The sequence below is a fragment of the Orcinus orca genome, chromosome 9 (assembly GCF_937001465.1).
Source record: "Orcinus orca chromosome 9, mOrcOrc1.1, whole genome shotgun sequence".
In the NCBI taxonomy this organism is placed as follows: Eukaryota; Metazoa; Chordata; class Mammalia; order Artiodactyla; family Delphinidae; genus Orcinus; species Orcinus orca.
In genome coordinates, this window is record NC_064567.1 from 425,639 (window position 1) to 447,238 (window position 21,600).

The 21,600-nt window shown below is 48.0% G+C and overlaps 1 protein-coding gene across 11 annotated transcripts in view; it reads left to right on the plus strand.

Annotated features, from left to right (window-relative positions):
- The window catches only part of PTPRN2 (protein tyrosine phosphatase receptor type N2), a 692,817-nt gene that overhangs the window by 1,486 nt on the left and 669,731 nt on the right, over positions 1 to 21,600 (plus strand). For 4 of the 11 annotated variants that reach the window (XM_049715042.1, XM_049715040.1, XM_049715039.1 and 1 more), the window contains exon 1: positions 14,883 to 17,094. The exons of 2 other annotated variants lie outside the window; for them this stretch is intronic. In XM_049715042.1, coding sequence (XP_049570999.1) covers positions 16,431 to 17,094 — 664 coding nt within the window. In that variant the 5' untranslated portion in view covers positions 14,883 to 16,430. Of the gene's footprint in view, positions 1 to 14,881; positions 17,095 to 21,600 lie in introns of those variants that run through there. 5 more of the 11 variants (XR_007479336.1, XR_007479337.1, XM_033408325.2 and 2 more) reach the window with 3 other exon arrangements.

The following is a 21,600-nucleotide window of genomic DNA, read 5'->3' on the forward strand; positions in this document are numbered from 1 at the left end:
TGCCAGTTCATAGCATTTTTCAGAAATCGTAGATAAAGGAGGAAGTGGGGAGGGGGGTGGTAGCTCAGGGAGGGAGCAAGGAAAACCCAGGGCCGGACACATGTGAAGAGAAGAGAATCGCTAAGCTGCCCAGGACAGCACTGCCCGACACAGCAGTGGAGTTCCGGCTACAAGCAAAGTCGAGTCATATCACTGAGAAGGGGTGACTTATTCCCCCTCTGTTCACGATGTGGCCCAAGGGAGCCTCCTGGATGCAGTCTTGATGTGGGACAACATTAGGGGCCCAGGCATTGTTACAACTGTCTCAGGGACTCCAGGTGATCCGTTTAACCTGCTGTATCCAGGGATGATTGGACACTGCCATGGCAGAGTATACAGGTAGTCAGATGGAAGTGTGGTCTTCCCATTTGGGGCCCCAACCCGGGCTTGCATGTAGCCGTGTCTACCTATGTACGCTCCCAAGGTTCTGTTCACCCAGCCTTATGTCCATGCGCCGTCCGCACCCGGAGGGCTGCTGCCTTATCCTCAGGATTCACATACACAGTCTCCAGAATGCACGGGGAACCGTGGTCACCCATGAAAGGCATATGCTACTATGTTTCTCTTTCTCAGCCATCTGGAACTTGTTTGTTAGTGGTCGCACCAACTACAGTGTTCCAAATAGTGATGGACAGGGAAAGATGCACCAGAGACCTTAGATCTGGCCCCAACCATGTCACTCGTACCTATTTTTCAATTTAGCTCTTCACACTCAACTTCACGTTAAGGCCTACACAACACGTGGTTCAAGGAGATAACACGTTTTTGCTCCTCGTTTGCACCATGAAGTTGTAGGTTAGAATAAAGGGTCAAATGTCACCAAGACCTAAGACCAGTTCTTTTTGCACCGGATGCCTTGCCTTGAGCGAGGGGCCTCTTCACATTTAGACAGTGAAGGAGCTCTTGTTGAAACCCTGGGTTGACAGAACTACCGCATCTGAGTTTAACTTCATTGCTCTGAGCCACGTGCCATGGCGAGGCCTTATTTCCACGGCAGCTGATGGCAGCTTCCCACTGACAGTGGGTGTTGCACCTCTCCCTTTCTCTTCAAGTGCACCCTTCCACCTTAATCACTTAAGCTTCCTGACCTTGCACCACCCATTCTGCCCATGTCTTTCTGGTGCAAAAGGCTCCCTTATGGCCCAAGGTGTCCCATTATCTGTGACACTATTATCAGGGTTGAATGGGGCAGGAATAAGGCACCCCTTCTCAATGATATGACTCAACTTTGTTTGTAGCTAGAACACCATTGCTGTGTTGGGCATTGCTGTCCTGGGCAGCTGAGTGATTCTCTTCGTATAAGTCCATCTTTGGGTTTTCCTTCTCCCTCCCTCTGCCTTTCCCTGTGATTTTACGATGTCCTTTTGTTCAGGTGCTCAGTACTTTTTCCATAAGGATGATGCGAACATGAGCCTTTTGTCTTTAAGCCATTCTTCAGTTACAGGGAGGCCAGTTTGTGAACCTGCTCCAGCAGCCTCCACGTTTAAGGGCAGTCATGTTAAAGATCTTCCTCTTTTGCTAAAGAAAAATGAATTTCCTTTGCCAAAGGACAGAGTCAATCTTTCGTGCAAATTTTTCTTGGAGAATCCAAAGTCAGACCTACCCAGTGCACCTGGCTTTGAAGATGGGCGGCTGTTTCTTTTTTCTCCTTTGTTTTTGCCTCTCGATTTGCCCACACATAGTTTTCCTTCGCCAGTGAGCCCACTCCCGGAGCAGGAGTCGGCTTGCTTCGTCACCCAGATGGCACGACATTTATTTTTGAATCAAAGCATCCTTCCTGCCACAAAAGCACAAATCCATCTTTGCTCCTTGGGGTCCGGAGCTGTTGATTTTGTTGGCTGTATGGTGATGAGCAGCCTGCCCCTCCCCCCGAGAGAGCCCTGCTGCATTCTCTCTGGCTGTGAGCCTTTCTCTGCCTGTTGTTTCCTCCTCCTCCTGGTCCGGCTCCTGCAGCCTCAGGTGCTGGTTGATGTCCCCATGCAGAAGGATTGGGGCACAGGGAAAACCCCAGGCTTCCGGGAAGGGGAGGTACCAGACACTGGGCTCACCCACGGATGCAGAGGTGTTGGGTGGAACTGTGGTGCGGCTGTCTCCTGTGTCCAGAGACAGCAGTTCAACGTGTCAGACTCAGGAGGGGTGTGTAGGGAAATACAGAGGTTTCTGGATGGCTTCCTCTCTGTGCTAAGCTTAGCTGTGCGTCTCAGCATCCTGCATCTCTTCTTTTAAAAGCTGATCTCTTTTTGCACCTGCTTGCCAAGATCACCATCAGTGGTACCCACCAAGGAGGTGCAGGGGCTGTGCTAAGTTCGTAGTAGTCTGCTTTCTACTTTCCTCTCGGTGGTGGTGCTGGTCTCCGCTGATAATTTCTGTACGCCATGAGATGTGCAGACTTGTTGGATTCCTGGCTTCCCGGGAAGAAGGGCAGTAGCGGCACAGTGAATCTGCAGCTCAGGCAGGATGGAATCCAGGGCTCATCACCCCAGGGCATATGTTTTGATGAACTCTGTGGCAGTCATTGGTTCTTTTACATGATAATAATTTATGCATTCTGAGTTTATTTTGTTCTGTGTTTTACATGCAATATTACCTAACTTGAAAATGCAGTTATTTATCCACTTTTCTTAGGATTTTTGAAAGTTAGGAATATGGGGTGAGGAAGTGGAGTGAAGTATGGAGAGGTGGGGTCAGCTGAGCTGTCATTACGCATATGGTCTTATTAAGAAGGGTTTCCATTACCACGACCTCTTGGAGCATTACCTTAGAATTGCAACATATTTTATGAAAGGGTGTTTGTAACTCAATGTGATCCAAACTAAAAAGAACCCTCTGGTTTTGGGTGGTAGGTATTTAAGATATGCCTGGTTAGGTGCAAATATTGCTAGTTTAAGAATTCTTTACGTGTGGAGAGGTGAAAAAAAGCTTAAGAAGAAAGTGGACAAAAGGTTTTTTTTTATCTAGATGTATCCCGGTAGGTGAGGCTCAGCTGACTGAGAACCTATCTTATCTCTTCTGACAAGACGTTCCGTTTCCTGAGAAAGCAGACAGTTGAATTCATGGCAGATAACTCTCTGTGCCACATAAAAGCACCTGGCAGCTGTTTTCACATTAGTCTAAATTGACCTTCATAAATGTAGACCCAGCTGGACTTATTTTTCAAATCTTGGTTGATAGGAGGCCAGAGAACTGGAGGAGCAGGAAACAGTCAATGCACTTTTCTGCTGGCTGGAAACAGAGTTTGTGGAAGGAAGAAGGAAATTTTTTCTTTTAACTCGTGCTCTAACAACTTGGCCAGGATCACTACTTAAGTATCTAGGGCAGGAAGTGAAAAGAGGTGTGGTTCTCCTGGAAACACTCATGGTCACATGTTAAGTGACATTTTCCTTTGTTAGTTGTGGTAAGTAGGTGACTCCCATGTTAGCCAAAGAAACTGAACTTTGGGCTAGAGGTGCTGACGTGTGAAACATCAGGGCCTATAAAACGCCCTCCGTGTGTGATGTGCAGAAATAAGGAAGCTGTTGAGGGTTTTGTGATGATCACTTGGCGTTAACTCTCCTGTGTGGAGGTGGGTAAGAGGGCATTTGGTTTACTTATTTTGTGTTTTATCTGTTCTCTCCAGTCGTATTGACTGTGATTCAGAAAACACAAACACACGCCCTCTCAGCCTGTGTGACTAATAATGGTTTCCGTGAGGGCAGCTGGAGGGTGTGATGGGCTGGGGGGGATGAGCTAATAGTTGTAAAACAGATTGGGGTGATTTCTCTTTCTAATTTAATTAAAAATGATCACATAGTGAAATGGTGTTTTCCTTTTGGTATATGGTTCTATGTATAGATTCCAGTGACAGGAGGTAGCCCAGTTCCATAACCCCAACACTGCCCCGTGCCCTCCCTCTGTCCCTTGAACCCTGGCAACCCCGGGAGCACTCTACATGTGGCTACCTGGACGCCCCCGAATAGCTTTGATAGGTAAGCGTTTCTATCTCCATTTCACAGATGGAAACACTGAGACTTGGAGTGGCTAAGAAGCACGCTGTAGGACACCCAGTGCTGGGATTGGGTCCTGGGCCTCTGACCTTTTCCAGCAGATGACCCCAGGATGGGGCAGGGACACCTCTGTAGGATGCAGGTCCCAGCAGAAGGATTCTGTGTGACGTTAGAACTTGTCCCTCTAATTCCACAAGAACAAGGACGTCTGGGGCGGGGGACATTGATTTTCCAAGTTGGGATTTGTTCTGAGTGTCAGATTCAATTATTTGGCTAGCTGTTCTGGAGAATTTTGATGTTTGGAAGTGGATGACTTGTTTCTGGACACCTTTAGCCTTCCCAAGATGGCAGGAGTGCAGGTGCCACCACAGCATCACAGATTGATGTGTCCATAAACTCTGTTCAGAATGCCTCTGGGTTTCCATCAGATTTTTAAAATGTAGTAATACCAACACCAAAGAAGCTAGCTCTCATTTGAGACTTGTTACACCAAACGGTATACTTCAGAGTAAGGCACGAAGGAGGGATTACTTTCATAAGAAAAACTTAAGAGTAGGTTCCGTCTAAGCTTGACATTTAGAGTGGTAGACAGGCAAGGGATGGGGCATTCTGGTCACTCATTATTCTTTCCTGAGGTGTGCTGGCAGGTAAGAGAATGAAGCTTCCCTCATGTGACATGAGCAGTCTGTGTCACCTCGTGGTCCTAAAAGCCCATTTTGCAATGTCCTACGTACAGTACAAAGGATGTGTTTAGAAGTTTGTTTGGCGGAAGGAATTTTCAGAAGAAAGGCTGACCTGGCTGCCAAAGGGAAGAGGGCTTGACATTAATGGTACAAGTCAGTTCTGACTCTAGCAGTGAAATATAGTCAACTCATAAATGGACAGAATAGCCACTAAAGTTGGCCCTGGGAGGCTGATGCTTTTTCCATCTGGGGCTGTGGCTTTAATCCAGCTCAGAGCAGTAATTAACCTGAGGTACGGCTTGAAGCCAATTCAGTGATATGTATGTTCCCTGAAATAGCTGGTATTTTAATGGCACCAGACGAGGCAGACCAGCGAAAGAAAGCACAATTTCTCCATGGTGGGTGGGAATGGGAATCTGGAGAAGAAGTGGTGCAAGTTGCCGTCCCCCAGCCTTCCCATCTCAAGCCGTCTTCTGTCCTGCAAAGGCACATCGCTTTTACCAAAAAATACTTCGGGTCTTCTTGAATCTCCTTTTCTGCTTTTGCCTGAAAATAGGCCAAGGTTCACATCACCAAACTTCCATCTGAGCTAAGTGTTGCCTAAGCAAAACACAGGGAAGTCCCAGGGTCAGTTCCAGGAGCCCGGGGCCCAGCCTTGTGCCTGAGCCTTCCCCAGCCTCATACCTGTCTCCCCAGGGCATCCTGGTCCCTGATTCCATGACATGGTCCACGTTGAACCAAGAGAGGATTCCAGTAGTTTCCAAACACATGGTGGGGACTGAGTGGATATGGGTCCAGGACACAAATTACAGGAGAAAAGATACCATTTCAGGGGGGCATGTGACTGACTGAGGGCCTGCCTCATCTTTCCATCTGGTAATCTTTACAGTTTGCACGCACAACAGGAGTCAAGAGAAATGAAAGTACTTCACCTAAACCACTTTGAATTTATACCATGATAAAAATGCCAAATTCTTTGTGTTTTTGAGAAGATTTTATGAGATGGTGGGAGAGCCCTTGGTAATGGCAGTCCTAGTTGTAACCCTACTTGTTTTTAGAAGCTCCAGGTTTCTCCAGCTTGGTGGCCACACAGGGTGGAATATTGTTATCATTGAAAACAGTGCGACTTTGCTGAGTCCAAGTCTCAGCTGAATTGACTACTGAGGTTTTTGCAAAAGCAACCATTTAAAATAGCAATATCGGGAATTCCCTGGCGGCCCAGGGGTTAGGATTCCGTACTTTCACTGCAGAGGGCCCGGGTTTGATCCTTGGTCGGTGAACTGAGATCCTACAAGCATTGTGGCATGGCCAAACAAACAAACAAAGTCATATGATTTATGTTTTCTAAGAAGCGTATTTAAAAAACAGTCACCAGCCCAGCTAGAATGCATTCCTCATTATATTGTACCAATGAGAACAAATAACGGTGATAACACGTCTGCAGGTTACGTCATCCCTTCAAAGAGCTTCAGGCCCTTGAATAAAAGAAAGAGGGCGTAAATAATAGTCACACGAATTCTGACACGTTTGAGTGGAGAGTGGAATCAAAAGGGATGGTCCATACTCTTTTTCAAACACAGTAAACACTTCCTTTTAAATAATATTTGATATTTGATAAATGCAGAAATCAGAGCACTTTTGGGGGTATATTTGACATGCCTAGTTGGCACTGTTTTTAAGTGTCTGGATTTTTGTCTCGTCACCGAAGCATAAACATATTTGACGGTAGAGACTGAAGGCCTCACACACCTTGCAGAAGCGTTGGGGGTCACACGCAGCACTCGGGACCCAACTTGCTGAGCACGTCTGCCTTTTGCGCCTGACACAACGCACGGTGGCCGCCCTGCGAGGGCACCACACGCAGTGTCCACGGCGGCCCCGCAGTGCCCGGTTCTCGTGGAGAGAGGGCTCCCCCAGCGCAGGGCTCCCGAGTCCACCACCGCCTGCGCCGCTCACCTGGGGATGTTCTGTGCCGCACGGTCCGTCGGAGAAGATGGCCGCGGCGGTGACGGTAGCCGCGGAGCGGGGGCCTCGCTGCCTCCGGGTCCGACTCCGCTGTGTCTCTACTGTGAGCCCTGGGCTCAGGCCTTCGGATTTGGGACCCGGGGTGCGTGGTCCTGGCACCACCAAGTCCCCGCCGGTGTCCGGCGGTCACTGCAGGCTGTCCCTCTCTGCTTGCCTGTGTGGCTCCGCTGGCCACCCCATCCCCGCTCTCCCGAGGGGAGCCCGGTGACTCTGGCCGGTCGCCTGCCCTCTGAACTGCAGTTTGAGGGGCGAGTCTCGCCGCCCCGTGTTTGGCAGGCCTGTGGGAAGGCAGTGCCTTCCACCTGCGTGGGCTGTCGGATTCCTGCTGCGAGGTATCTGCTGGGCGCTGGTCAGTGCCCCAGTGTGTTCCTGTGCTTTGCTCCCCAGGTCCACCTTTTCTTCCCCGCAGCCTTTCTCTCGGAGGAAGGACGGTGGGGACAGGCGCTCCCTCGCTCTGCTCCTGGTTTTCGTCAGGCTCCTCAGGTTCTGGGGATCCGGCCCATTGGTGGGGCGGTGGGAGGTCAGGAGCTGAGCTGGCTGTCTTCCACCTTGCCTGACCGTTCCTGCCAGGGACAAGCCCTGGTGCCCCGCAGGTGAGCGCGTGTGGCCTGTGGCTCGCTGCCCGGCCGCCCCGCCCAGAAACCTCCCCCCAGGAAGGTCTGACTTTCACCCCGTCCGCGGTCCCTGGTCTCCACTCCGGGAGCTCACTCCCAGCCCTCTCCAGGCTGCACCCCACTCCTGTCCTCGCCGGGGGTCCCGCCGCGCGTCCCTCCCCAGAGGAAACCGCAGCGCGTGTCTGTGGGGAGGGGAGGCAGAGGTGCTAGCGGGATGTCCCGTGGGGAGCAGACGGCGAGGCTGGGGTCCTGGTGGAGTCCTCCTGGGGGGGCACATCCTGGGCCTTGCCCAGCAAGGATTCCAAGTTCTTTGCCCAACTTCTGTGTCACACCCAGGGCCTGGAATATGCTTTTAAAAAAAGACTTTCGGCAGAGTGTAGGTGGAATAGGGAAACTGTGGTATCAGAAGCCAAGGCTTCCATCTCTTGCAGAACCAGGTGTGGGCTGAATTTCTCTCTGATAGGAGCCAGGCGGGGTGCCTGTGCAGGGTGGCCCAGCCCCTGGCTGTGCCAGCGTCTGTTTCCCCGGAAGTGGCCATGCCAGGCCTTGGGTCTCCTGTTTGCTTTTGTCTTGTTTGGGGCAGGCACTTCAAAGGGCACGTCAAGTGCGGATGCTGAAAGCCCAGAGAATGCTCTTTTACGTGAGTTTTTCATCACTGGGAATTTAAGCAGGAGGAAGCATTTTGATGACTTGAGTAAAGAAACCTTTTTTAAATGGAAAAATTATTTTTCAGAATAAAGATTAGATTCTTAGTTTAGTCTACTAGGAAGCCGAATCACTTATTTTCTATCTGTGATAATTTTTTTTTTTTTAATTGTTGCATTTTATTTTATTTTTTTATACAGCAGGTTCTTAGTAGTCATCCATTTTATACACATCAGTGTATACATGTCAATCCCAGTCTCCCAATTCATCCCACCACCACCACCCCTCCCCCCCACCGCTTTCCCCCCTTGGTGTCCATATGTTTGTTCTCTACATCTGTGTCTCTATTTCTGCCCTGCAAACCGGTTCATCTGTACCATTTTTCTAGGTTCCACATGTACGCGTTAATATACGATATTTGTTTTTCTCTTTCTGACTTACTTCACTCTGTATGACAGTCTCTAGATCCATCCACATCCCTACAAATGACCCAATTTTGTTCCTTTTTATGGCTGAGTAGCATTCCATTCTGTATATGTACCATATCTTCTTTATCTATTCGTCTGTCGATGGGCATTTAGGTTGCTTCCATGACCTGGCTATTGTAAATAGTGCTGCAGTGAGCATTGGGGTGCATGTGTCTTTTTGAATTATGGTTTACTCTGGGTATATGCCCAGTAGTGGGATTGCTGGGTCCTATGGTAGTTCTATTTTTAGTTTTTTAAGGAACTGTTCTCCAGAGAGGCTGTATCAATTTACATTCCCACCAAAAGTGCAAGAGGGTTCCCTTTTCTCCACACCCTCTCCAGCATTTGTTGTTTGTACATTTTCTGATGATGCCCATTCCAACTGGTGTGAGGTGATACCTCATTGTAGTTCTGATTTGCATTTCTCTAATAATTAGTGATGTTGAGCAGCTTTTCATGTGCCTCTTGGCCATCTGTATGTCTTCTTTGGAGAAATGTCTGTTTAGGTCTTCTGCCCATTTTTGGATTGGGTTGTTTGTTCTTTTAATATTGAGCTGCATGAGCTGTTTATATATTTTGGAGATTAATCCTTTGTCCATTGATTCTTTTGCAAATACTTTCTCCCATTCTGAGGGCTGTCTTTTCGTCTTGTGTATGGTTTCCTTTGCTGTGCAAAAGCTTTTAAGTTTCATTAGGTCCCATTTGTTTATTTTTGTTTTTATTTCCTTTACTGTAGGAGGTGGATCAAAAAGGATCTTGCTGTGATTTATGTGAAAGAGTGTCCTTCTGCTGACTTTGTTTCTTCTTCTTTCTCTAGTTCCTTTCGGTGTAAGGTTAGATTGTTTATTTGAGATTTCTCTTGTTTCTTGAGGTAGGCTTGTATAGCTATAAACTTCCCTCTTAGAACTGCTTTTGTCGCATCCCATAGGTTTTGGATCACCGTGTTTTCATTGTCATTTGTCTTTAGGTATTTTTTGATTTCCTCTTTGATTTCTTCAGTGATCTCTTGGTTATTTAGTAACATATTGTTTAGCCTCCATGTGTCTGTGTTTTTTACGTTTTTTCCCCCTGGAATTGATTTCTAATCTCATAGCGTTGTGGGCAGAAAAGATGCTTGATATGATTTAAATTTTCTTAAATTCACTGAGGCTTGATTTGTGACCCAAGATGTGATCTATCCTGGAGAATGTTCCGTGCGCACTTGAGAAGAAAGTATAATCTGCTGTTTTTGGATAGAACGTCCTATAAATATCAAATCTGTCTGGTCTATTGTGTCATTTAAAGCTTATGTTTCCTTATTAACTTTCTGTTTGGATGATCTGTCCATTGGTGTAAGTGAGGTGTTAAAGTCCCCCACTATTATTGTGTTACTGTCGATTTCCTCTCTTATAGCTGTTAGCAGTTGCCTTAGGTATTGAGGTGCTCCTATGTTGGGTGTATATATATTTATAATTGTTATATCTTCTTCTTGGATTGATCCCTTGATCATTATGTAGTGTCCTTCCTTGTCTCTTGTAACATTCTTTATTTTAAAGTCTATTTTATCTGATATGAGTATTGCTACCCCAGTTTTCTTTTGATTTCCATTTGCATGGAATATTTTTTCATCCCCTCGCTTTCAGTCTGTATGTGTCCCTAGGTCTGAAGTGGGTCTCTTGTAGACAGCATATATATGAGTCCTGTTTTTGTATCCATTCAGCAAACCTGTGTCTTTTGGTTGGAGCATTTAATCCATTCACGTTTAAGGTAATTATTGATATGTACGTTCCTATGACCATTTTCTCAATTGTTTTGGGTTTGTTTTTGTAGGTCCTTTTCTTCTCTTGTGTTTCCCACTTAGAGAAGTTCCTTTAGCATTTGTTGTAGAGCTGGTTTGGTGGTGCTGAGTTCTCTTAGCTTTTGCTTGTCTGTAAAACTTTTGATTTCTCTGTCGAATCTGAATGAGATCCTTGCTGGGTAGAGTAATCTTGGCTGTAGGTTCTTCCCTTTCATCACTTTAAGTATATCATGGCTCCCTTCTGGCTTGTAGAGTTTCTGCTGAGAAATCAGCTGTTAACCTTATGGGAGTTCCCTTGTATGTTATTTGTTGTTTTTCCCTTGCTGCTTTCAATTAGTTTTCTTTGTCTTTAATTTTTGCCAATTTGATTATTATGTGTCTTGGCATGTTTCTCCTTTGGTTTATCCTGTATGAGACTCTCTGCACTTCCTGGACTTGGGTGGCTATTTCCTTTCCCATGTTAGGGAAGTTTTCAACTATAATCTCTTCAAATATTTTCTCAGGTCCTTTCTCTCTCTTTTCTCCTTCTGGGACCCCTGTAATGTGAATGTTGTTGCATTTAATGTTGTCCCAGAGGTCTCTTAGGCTGTCTTCATTTCTTTTCACTCTTTTTTCTTTATTCTGTTCCACAGCAGTGAATTCCACCATTCTGTCTTGCAGGTCACTTATCCGTTCTTCTGCCTCAGTTATTCTGCTATGATTCCTTCTAGTGTAGTTTTTCTTTCAGTTATTGTATTATTCATCTCTGTTTGTTTGTTCTTTAGTTCTTCTAGGTCTTTGTTAAACATTTCTTGCATCTTCTTGATCTTTGCCTCCATTCTTTTTCCGAGGTCCTGGATCATCTTCACTATCATTATTCTGAATTCTTTTTCTGGAAGGTTGCCTATCTCCACTTCATTTAGTTGTTTTCCTGGGGTTTTATCTTGTTCCTTCATCTGGTACGTAGCCCTCTGCCTTTTCATCTTGTCTGTCTTTCTGTGAATGTGGTTTTTGTTCCACAGGCTGCAGGATTGTAGTTCTTGCTTCTGCTGCCTGCCCTCTGGTGGATCAGGCTATCTAAGAGGCTTGTGCAAGTTTCCTGACGGGAGGGACTGGTGGTGGGTAGAGCTGGCTGTTGCTCTGGTGGGCAGAGCTCAGTAAAACTTTAATGGGCTTGTCTGCTGATGGGTGGGGCTGTCCCCTCCCTTTTGGTGTTTGGCCTAAGGCGACCCAACACTGGAGCCTACCCGGGCTCTTTGGTGGGGCTAATGGCGGACTCTGGGAGGGCTCACGCCAGGGAGTACTTCCCAGAATTTCTGCTGCCAGTGTCCCATGGTGAGCCACAGCCACCCCCTGTCTGTGCAGGAGACCCTCCAACACTAGCAGGTAGGTCTGGTTCAGTCTCCTATGGGGTCCCTGCTCCTTCCCCTGGGTCCCGATGCGCACACTACTTTGTGTGTGCCCTCCAAGAGTGGAGTCTCTGTTTCCCCCAGTCCTGTCGAAGTCCTGCAGTCAAATCCCGCTAGCCTTCAAAGTCTGATTCTCTAGGAATTCCTCCTCCCGTTGGCAGACCCCCAGGTTTGGAAGCCTGACGTGTGGTTCAGAACCTTCAATCCAGTGGGTGGACTTCTGTGGTATAAGTGTTCTCCAGTTTGTGAGTCACCCACCCAGCAGTTATGGGATTTGATTTTACTGTGATTGCGCCCCTCCTACCGTCTCATTGTGGCCTCTCCTTTGTATTTGGATGTGGGGTATCTTTTTTGGTGAGTTCCAGTGCCTTCCTGTCGATGGTTGTTCAGCAGTTAGTTGTAATTCCGGTGTTCTCGCAAGCGGGAGTGAGAGCACGTCCTTCTACTCCGCCATCTTGAACCAATCTCTGTGATTATTTCTAATGGTTGTTTATTCCTAACATATCATAATGAACTTAGATTTTAATTTACCCTCATCATAGAAGATGCGGATGCGTACATACAGATGTATAACCAAGATGGTGTAAATGACATGGGTGGTGTGCTGAAAACCATTGTACGGAATTCATATGACAAGCAAATGTCTAGGAGAATGGACCAATGCAATATCAAAGGAACAGTCTGGGAATGAAAACCTTGTTAGTAAAAAATATAGTAAGTGTGTACGGGTTAAAGAATATCGATACTTAGCAATGAAACTAGATCCTGCCTGGTTACATCTGTTTTGTCTCTGAGAAGAAGTAGTTCTGAAGGAATATGTTGATTTGGTGCTATTCTGAGAAGATGAAAATGTGCAGTCAAGCTGAAAGTTTGGATATTTATGCAGATATGCCTGTTCTTATTCTCCAAAGGCTTTGAGGGAGTGAACTATAGATGTAAAACCCATTTTAGGGTGCTAGGAGACTACATTATTGACACATCAGTACATTAATTAAGCAGTCTATTGGTGATGTTAAAAAATGATATGTTTGGTCTAAATTGATATTGTTGAAGAATATATAGCATTTGTTTAATGATTAAATGTTTTCCTTAGGAACTCCTAAAGAACATCAGATATCCAGGGTACATTTAAAGTCAAACACTGGGAAAAAAAGAATGTTCCAGATTGTTAGAGGTGATCTTACATAAAATAAGATGTTTCACAAAGATTGTAGAAGGTTAAATGGGTCCTAACTCCAAAATCAAAGCCTTATTTTGAAAGATTCGATGTGGGTATGGGTGTACGTGTTTCAAATGGTGTAATAGTTCCTCCAGTATATCAAAAGCTGCTGCTTTGCTGTGTAAAATGAATAAAGGGGGAAGAATATGTCCTTTGAAAAAAGGCGGAGGGTTGTTTTAAGTTTCCCCTGGAGAAGGGGGTGTGCAGTTCCTTTATGTAACCCAGTGGTTTTCCACTGGGGTCTCAACTGTCTTGGTGACATTTTTGGTTGTCCCAGCTGGGGTGGGAGGTGTGCTGCTGGAACCTCCAGAGAGGGGGCTGAGATGCTGAATGAATGTCCTTCAGTGCACAGGATGCCCCCACCCCGGAGGACTGGCCGGAAGGTCAGCTGGGCTGGCTGAGGAGCCCCGATGCAGATGGGGGGCTTGGGAGGAGCTGCTGGCTGTGTGCTCACCTGCAGGAGAGGGAGAGGAGGGCTGATGGGGGTGGCAGAACAAAGTGTAACACAAAGAAGTCTTGTCTCCTCTGCATGCCCTCCAGTTCTGGTGCAGTGACCGGGGACCTGCGCCGAGAATCTGACCCTGTCACTGTTCTGCTGGAAACCTCCCCTCATGGACGTGGCCCACGCCATGTGTATGTGTCCATGTAGAGGTATACACGTATGTGTATATATATTTGCAAATTACCTACATGCTCTACTGAACTAATTCTTATTATAAAACAAATTAAAAATAAATTTAAAAGAATGAGAGATAAAACATTGCCAATGATTAATTATTATTGTCGAAGGTACAAAAACTTTTTTTCCTCACTAAAATTATTAATATTGTTTCAGATGCTTACTTTTTAAATGTCTTTTCAATCTCAGTGGCTTCAGGGTATACCTGCTGTCTCAGGGCACAATGTGCGGTTAGAACAGTGTCCACCATTAACGATAATGTATGTAAATCCATATGTGAAGAAGTCTGGAGGATGACGTTCCACCTTTTTGACTGCTTCCTTGTTGGGTCTGATTAACTTGCCGTTCCTTTGACCTCACTGTGTCTGAAGAGCTCCCACTAGGAGAAGTATCAGCTCATCCCATTTTCTGTGATAGTGTCGTCATTAACAATCCATGATTTCCTTGCAAGAATCCCTTCAAATCTGATTCATATTGTGTTTAGTTAAAATGGATCATCAATCACGTCACCGGGCACACGTGAGCGGCAGCACATCGAGAGGACCAGTGGAGGGTGGTCCACCCTTCTGCACAAGAGCTCCCGGGCCTGTTTGCCACAGACCTCGTGCGGCTGCAGAGTGAGCCCATATATCAGAAACACTTAGTTTTAAGCCAGTATAATGGTGGGCATATCTGAATATATACACTCAGTCATATTTGCTGAATAAATGAATGAGCCAGTTATAGACTTTGAGGCTGGAAAAGATTCCCTGGTCCAGTTTCATCAATTTATAAATAACTTCTAAGTAAGGAGGTTCAGACCTGGGGATGTGGTGGTCACGAAGCCTCGCAGACTGGCCCAGACAGAGCCTGAGGAGGGATACGGGGGGTTCTCTTGATCTGGAAGTCTTCACGGGCAGAATAAACAGAGACATGAAGTGTGGGCGAACACTTGCTGGAAGTCGGGACACTGGCCCGGTTATTCTTCCAGACTCCCTTCCAGTTACTCTGGGATTGGACTCTTTATTTTCAGAAGTGATACTTTTGGGGACTTCCCTGGTGGTGCAGTGGTTAAGAATCCGCCTGCCAATGCAGGGGACACGGGTTCAATCCCTGGTTGGGGAAGATCCCACATGCTGCGGAGCAACTAAGCCCGTGCGCCACAACTACTGAGCCTGTGCACTAAAGCCCGTGAGCCACAACTGCTGAGCCATGTGCCACAACTACTGAAGCCCACGTACCTAGAGCCCGTGCTCTGCAACAAGAGAAGCCATTGCAATGAGAAGCCCACGCACCCCAACGAAGCATAGCCCCTGCTCTCCACAGCTGGAGAGAAAGCACGAGTGCAGTAACGAAGACCCAACGCAGCCAAAAAAAAAAAAAAAAAAAAAAAAGTGACTATTTTTCACAAATACACGTAATCTTCTTGTGAAAATTTCTTGACTCTCTGAACCTCTCTCTGGCCTCATCAGCACCCAAAGCTGATGTTCATGCGTCTCCAGGAAGCAGATTCCCTTTCTTGTTCCCACCCCACTTCTCTGGGTTGGCATCAAAAGCCAGTGAAATACAAAGGACTGTTGATTATCCGATGACTAATTCCTATCAACTATTCTTATAAAAATGGGATGAGGGAAGGGAATACATTTCTACGTTATAAGCATCAGATTTTCTTGCTACTATTCATTATGCATCACTCTAACCTCCAGAAGAACACTTTATAAAATTCAGATTCTCATTCTAAGAACATTTCAAAATGAGTGAATGACTAGTCTTCAGCTTAGAAAATGTCAGGAAGTGAGGTTTGCTTATTCAGTTGGAATAAAATGTAAATCACTCAGAAAATATAAACTCACATGTGGGAGCTTCCTCTGCCGGCATCGATCAGTGGGCTGAATGACCCATACCATGCTCTTATCTTCATCTAGAAACCACCATTTTCATGTTAGCTTAATTGCCCACTGAAGACCAAATCTAAAGCTATTTCAATGCCAAAGATTCCAGGGAGTTCTGTGTCCATTAGTGGTGGACTGAGGCGTTTGACTAACCCAGTAGAACACAAGAGAATCTGGACAAGGGGTAGGAGATAGAAAATAATCAGAGTGAAGAGTTAGGGGTGGAACTCTAGGAGAAGATGGATCAGAGCATCAGCCAGTTCTGGGGAGGGCTCCCTGCTTCCCAGGCAGGGGTCCTTGGAGTGTCTCTGAGGTGCCACTTGGGACCCAGTGGGCTGTGGACAAGAAGCGGTTCAATGGAGAGAGGACAGGCCTCGCAGGGACAGAGGTCCAGCTGCGAACCATCTTATCCTGGCTGGATAAGGCTCTCGGGGCCCTCAGTCCTTAGTCACCAGATGGTGACTAAGCCAGAACCAGGCTTCTCTGGAGGAAGGCGACATCCTTAGCGCTTAGAGGCAGCGCCACAGTTCACATCTGTGCCCAGGACTAAACAAGACGACAGGCCACCCTTGAATGGCTTTGAACTGTGTGGATCCACTTACATGTGGGTTTTTTTCGATTAATACGTTACACTACAATCTGTGGTGGTTTGAATCAATGGACGAGGAACCACGGATACAGAGGCCCAAACGTGGGACTTGAGCGTCCGTGGATTTTGGTATCCATGGTGGGTCTTGGAACCAATCCCCCCGTGGATACCAAGGGACAGTGGTACATTTTGAGGAAAATTTAGATATTTATCCTTTGTCAGGTTTCTCTAGTCTCATTATGAACACAGAGTGTCGGTTTTCCTCTGAACTATACAGTTAGCCATGTAGAAAAACCTCTTACCGCTGCAGTGGACTGAGCACGTACTGTGTGCCAGGCCCTATACTGGGCACTGGACGTGCAAACACAAACAAGTCAGTGTCTCCCTGCCCTCCAGAACCTTCCCTGCCTTCCCAAACTGTTACCACACCAGGTTCAACCAAAATGCTGAGATGCTGAGGTTGGCAGCAAAGAGAGGGTTTATTTGCAAGGCAGCCCTCTCCAAAGGCAAGGGGCTCGGGGGTATCTATGGGATAAGAAAGAAGGACGGCGGTCCGAAGCCTGGGAAGCATGGGGAGGGTGGGGAAAGGTGCTTGGGAAAAGGTGCGGGGATCGTAGTTCTGCGCAGGTGTAACTGGGCTACAGGCCTCTGCATGTTCAAAAGGTCACTGAGTGGACACTCGTGCAGGCCCAGTTGGAGGGTTGGTGGTCCTATCCTGTCTCAACCAGTTCAGCTCAAACTAGGCGCAGCTGATTCCAGGTTCCTGGAAAACAACTCAGGCAAACATCTTATTGTTCAGGCTACGTGCTGCTTGGAGGACACGCAGATCCTAAAACGACCTGGATTAGTGAAGGTGGGTGAAATGGATCTGACTAATTACCCGTGGTTTCAGAGCGTTCCCTGTTCCCAGAACCTCTCCTGCCCTCCAGAACCTTTCCTGCTTCCGGAAGATCACCGGGGCCTCTTTCCTGTAAATTCCCAGTGCTTGTCGTATAACGGAATTTTATTTAAGTTAATTCACTTAATAACTGGAGAATCTTCCATGCCGCACACACGTTGTTGGTTTGGGAAGTCCTTATCTAGAAAGGGCTTCCCGTGTGAGAAGACCTCCATGTGTAAGTACTACATTTTTTTATTCCATAGATATTTATTTTGTTCTGTTTCCTAATTCTTGCCAGGAAATGGAAGTAGCACTTACAAAGTTGACGTTTACCTTTTGGGACCCTGAAGAAATAGGTGTTTCCCATGTTTCTCATTAGCTGTGCTGACGAACACGGGCCTTACTAAAAAGTAACAGCTCGCCAAAACAAACAAAACTCCCAAACTCTGCAACAGGCGGAATAAAAGAAGCGAAAGAGGGACCCGATTAGAACCTGAAGACTCTGCAGGCGGAGTGTCAGGTCCAGCTTGAAAACACACCTTGCAAAACGCTTTTGTATGAACGTGGGGCCCAGGGCGGGCGTCTGGAAAGGCAGGGCTCCGCGTCCTGGCCTTCCTCCCCACCTGCTCGTCCTTCAGGGCCTCTGTGATTTGTTGTCTGCGTCCTCTGGGGCTTTGCACGGGGTAGCTGCTGGGGCGAGAGAAGAAAGCTCTTCTGTAAATCCCTAACAGAGGAGCCGTCCCTAAAAAGATATAAACGTCTCAGCTTCTGTGCCATGAATTGTTCCCTTGGCCACGAACTACCACTGACCTCAATCTAGCAGTTTATAAAGTGTTCCGGGTATCAGCACTGAGTGGCTGAAAGGCGACCCATCCTCTTTAGGCGCCTGTGCTGACTGGCAGTGAGTTCAAGGGCCTGTAAGGATAGTCTCGATTTCTCTGCTCTGTGCTCTCTGCATGGCTTGTGTTTGGAATTGACCTTGGGCTTCTCTGGGCTGTGTCCTAAATGAACAACTAGGAAAAACTGAAAGTGAAGTGTTTGTGGAAAGGAAACGAGAGTGAGAAGGAAGGGTTCTTGTCTAGATTTGCACACTTGGTGGTGCCGGCAGGGGTGTGAGCGCTCAGTTGTCTTGTCCTGACCGCACAGACCGACGTGTGATGTTCGGCGAGTCGTGACCTTCTGGTCCCACGGCCCAGGCTGTGAGTGGACAGCATCTGAATCTGTGGTAGATTTGTGGCCCGGAGTTGTGAGCTTCCTCTCTCTGACGGCTCTGGTTTGGCTCAGAGGCTGCCCCTGTTTCTGGTATGTGGGGCTCCAGGTCTTGGGGCAGCACCCCTATGATAAGACCTGGCGGAGCAGCCCGGGTCCTGAGACCTGAAGACAGTGAAGCCAGAGAGGGAGGCGGGGGTCAGGGCAGACCCGGGCCTCCTGCTTTGTGACTGAAATGCCCTGGAAATGGGGCTTATCACACACTGTTTGCAGCTCTGGGCAGGAAGGCAACATTACTCTGAGCAGAGGCTTCCTGATCTATTGAAGCAGGCTTTCCCATCGCTCTTGTCCTGGCCTGCCCCGTTTGCGGGCCTGGTGCTCTGAATTTTCTGACAGGGGTGAGGTGCAAGGTGGCATTGGCGGGCTTAGAATTCAGACTGACCATGTGTGCTCGCTGCTGGAAGCAAGGGGGGCAGCAGCGTGGTCTGGGCCAGTGGGAAGGACAGCCAGCGCCCGAGGGGCTTCTCAGGCGGTGCGGCCACCGCGGTTCCTTGGGTCTCTGGAGAGGACGCCTCCTCTGTAGCAAGAACGGCGGGGGCGTCAGCATCAAGTGGGCCTCTGCTGATCCTCCGCTGCCGGTCAGGGTGATTCTGTTTCTCCCGTCACTGTGAACAGCGAGGCACATTCTCTGTGGGCAGCGAGCTTAGGTGGACGCGCACACGCGCGCGCACACACACACACACACACACACACACACACACACACACACACACCGTTCAGTGTTCCCAGGCTTGCTGAACTACCCTCGCTGGCTCCCCGGCTTCTGCCCCAGCTTGCAGCGATGAATGTCACGTCAGGTCCCTGAGTGTCAGGACGGCGGGGCTGGGTGCGCCCTCTGTTTTGTGGAGGCCCAAACTTGATTTCTTTCCAGGCTGCTCAGTGAAGATCCAGTTCTTGGAAGTCAGTCCACACTCCCTTACAAAGCCCGATTTATAGCCCGAAACCTTGAGAGGACAGGGGACGTGCACCCCGGCAGTGACTGGCATGGATCATTTCCCCTGGGCTGCCCTGAGGACCGGGTCTGAGCACCTGGTGGGGGCGGGGCAGACCTGACATCCCCGGTGCCAAAGGGACGACGAGTGACTTGTTTCCATCAGGTCAGATCTATTCACTTCGAAAGACTTAAAAAAATTTATTATATTCTCTTTTTTTGTTGTTAGTGATTTTTCTTTTAAGAAGTGATTGTGGTAGCAGGTGGTAGGGTTTTTTTCTTTAAGCATTTAAAATTGGAACTGTAAAGATTTGGCAACTTTGTATCCGTTCTCCAAATTTGAAAAAAATGGTTACTAGTTTGCAGGATTAAAAGAATACAAATGGCTATTTTAAGGAATGTTTATGGTTTTCAATTTCAGTTTTATTGAGATACAGCTGACATACAGTACTGTGTAAGTTTAAGGTGTACAGCGTAATGACTTGACTTACATATATTGTGAAATGATTACAGTAAGTTTAGTTAACATCCATCATATAGATAACAAGAAAAAAAGAAAAAGATGTTTTTTCCCTGTGATGAGAACTTTTAAGGTCTACTCTCTCAGCAACTTTCAAATACACCACACAGCAGTGCTCCCCAAGGCCCCTGCGCTGAAGCAGTATTTGTGTGAAGTGTGACAGGTGAATGAATGAGCTGCTCCAGAAGCATTTGTTGAGGTATTTGTGGTAAGTATCCCAAATTGTGCAGTATAAGTGAGGCATATATGATTGACACCCTGCAGATTCCCTCAGTATGTTGGAAAAAGGAAATCGAGACTAAAAGTTGTTTTTTCTCTCAGACCAGGGACCCCAGAAGGAGTTATTTAATGTCCCTATCATTAAATTATCTGTGAGTAACGGAAAAAAAGTAAGGGGTTTCACGCTACTATGAGTGACCAAATTATCCACTTTCTCTGGACCTCAGTTTCCCTGAGGTGCAGGGAAACTAGATATATGCATAGGTATACAATTTATAAACACTAGGTTTTGATGAGTAAAGGGAGTCCCCCCCTCTGCACGTGTCTTAGTGGCAGTCGTGGGCATAGCTGGCAGCGGGCGGGTCAGCTCTGTGTCCAGGACGACCTGCATACCCACCCTGCACATCTGGGCCGGGACCTCTCCAGAGCCTCCCCTTCCCCGAGAGCCCCCATGTCTCTGCTCCTCCTCGGAGCACTTTCGGCACGAAGCGCCCGCCTCTCGCCTCCATCCGGAGGCTGTCCTTCCTCCAGAACTTTCATCGGTTAATCAACTTGGATGTTGGGTTGCCGGCTTCAGGGGTGGGCCAGGCCGCTCAGCACAGGGCAGGAACGTGTGCGTGTGTCAGATAATGAGCGAGCCTGGAGGTCTGGAGGGCGCCCACGGAGCCTCAGCCGTGGCATTTTCCATCGCCATAATGAAAAGCCTTCCTAAAATAAATGCTGCCTGGGTAATGTCTGATCTGTTCCGTTTGGAGGGGGAAATGCAGTCGCAGGCACAGCGGCCTCAGCCAGCATGTTCGTCACAGTGACAGGACAGCCTGGCGAAAGCTCAGGAATCTTCAGGCCTAGAAGAGATGGGAATAAACACCATAAATACCCAGGGGAGCACAGGGCAAGACACATGTCATTCATTCAGTTGGGTGAAGGCCATTTGGCTTCCGTTAATTTCTGATCGCTTCCGTGGTTTTCGTGTTTGCTAAGGGACCGGCCACGAGCAGGGCTGTCTGGTAACCTGCAGAGACCAGGGGAGCTCTGCCCTCTCCCACCAGGAGAAAACCATGAGGATGAAACCCTTTTCTCCTTCGGAGACGTTTGAAGGGAGGAAACCCAGAAGCTCAGAAAGGACCTCAGTTTCGCTAGTGCTCGGCCCCCCACCCTTGAAGGTCACCAGCACAGGGATCGGGTGTCCTGGGGTTCAAGGTCGGGGCTGCCCGTGCCGGGCGGCGGGCCGTGGGGCTGTGCGCTGACCTGGAGAGGGCTGTGTGGCGTCACGGGTGACCCGCTGTCTGATGCTTGTCTTGGAGACTGGAGGACCCAGCAGGACCTTCTGACGGCTGTGGTTGATCTTCAGCGTCTTCAAGACGGTTTATAATCTCAGGGAGAGCTTTTCAGGAGGAGGAAATGGCTCGGACGCAGGGAACTTCTTAGGGGATGGTGCTGTGGTGGATGCCTAGGTTGGGGTCCATGCCTCAGTCTGCTGTCCTGTGAGGGGGACTTGGCGGTGAGGCAGCAGCCGGCTTGTCCCTGTTTATTGCGTGGAGTCCTGACATGACAGAGCGGCGTCGGGACCCCAGCGGCCAGGTGTCTGCTCCCAGGGGCTCCACTTGGACTCTCGGCCGAAGCCGGGGAAGTCTGGCATCCAGTTAGGGGCCCTCCCCACACTGGGCTTCCAAGGGAAGCTGCACTTCTGTGGACGTGGCCACTTAGTGCCGGGCCAGGCGGAGTCTGATGGCCCGTGGGGTGGAGATGACCGGTTGGGTGGGGGGTGGCTCTTGGCCATCTGCAAAGCTCCCCTTCCGGAT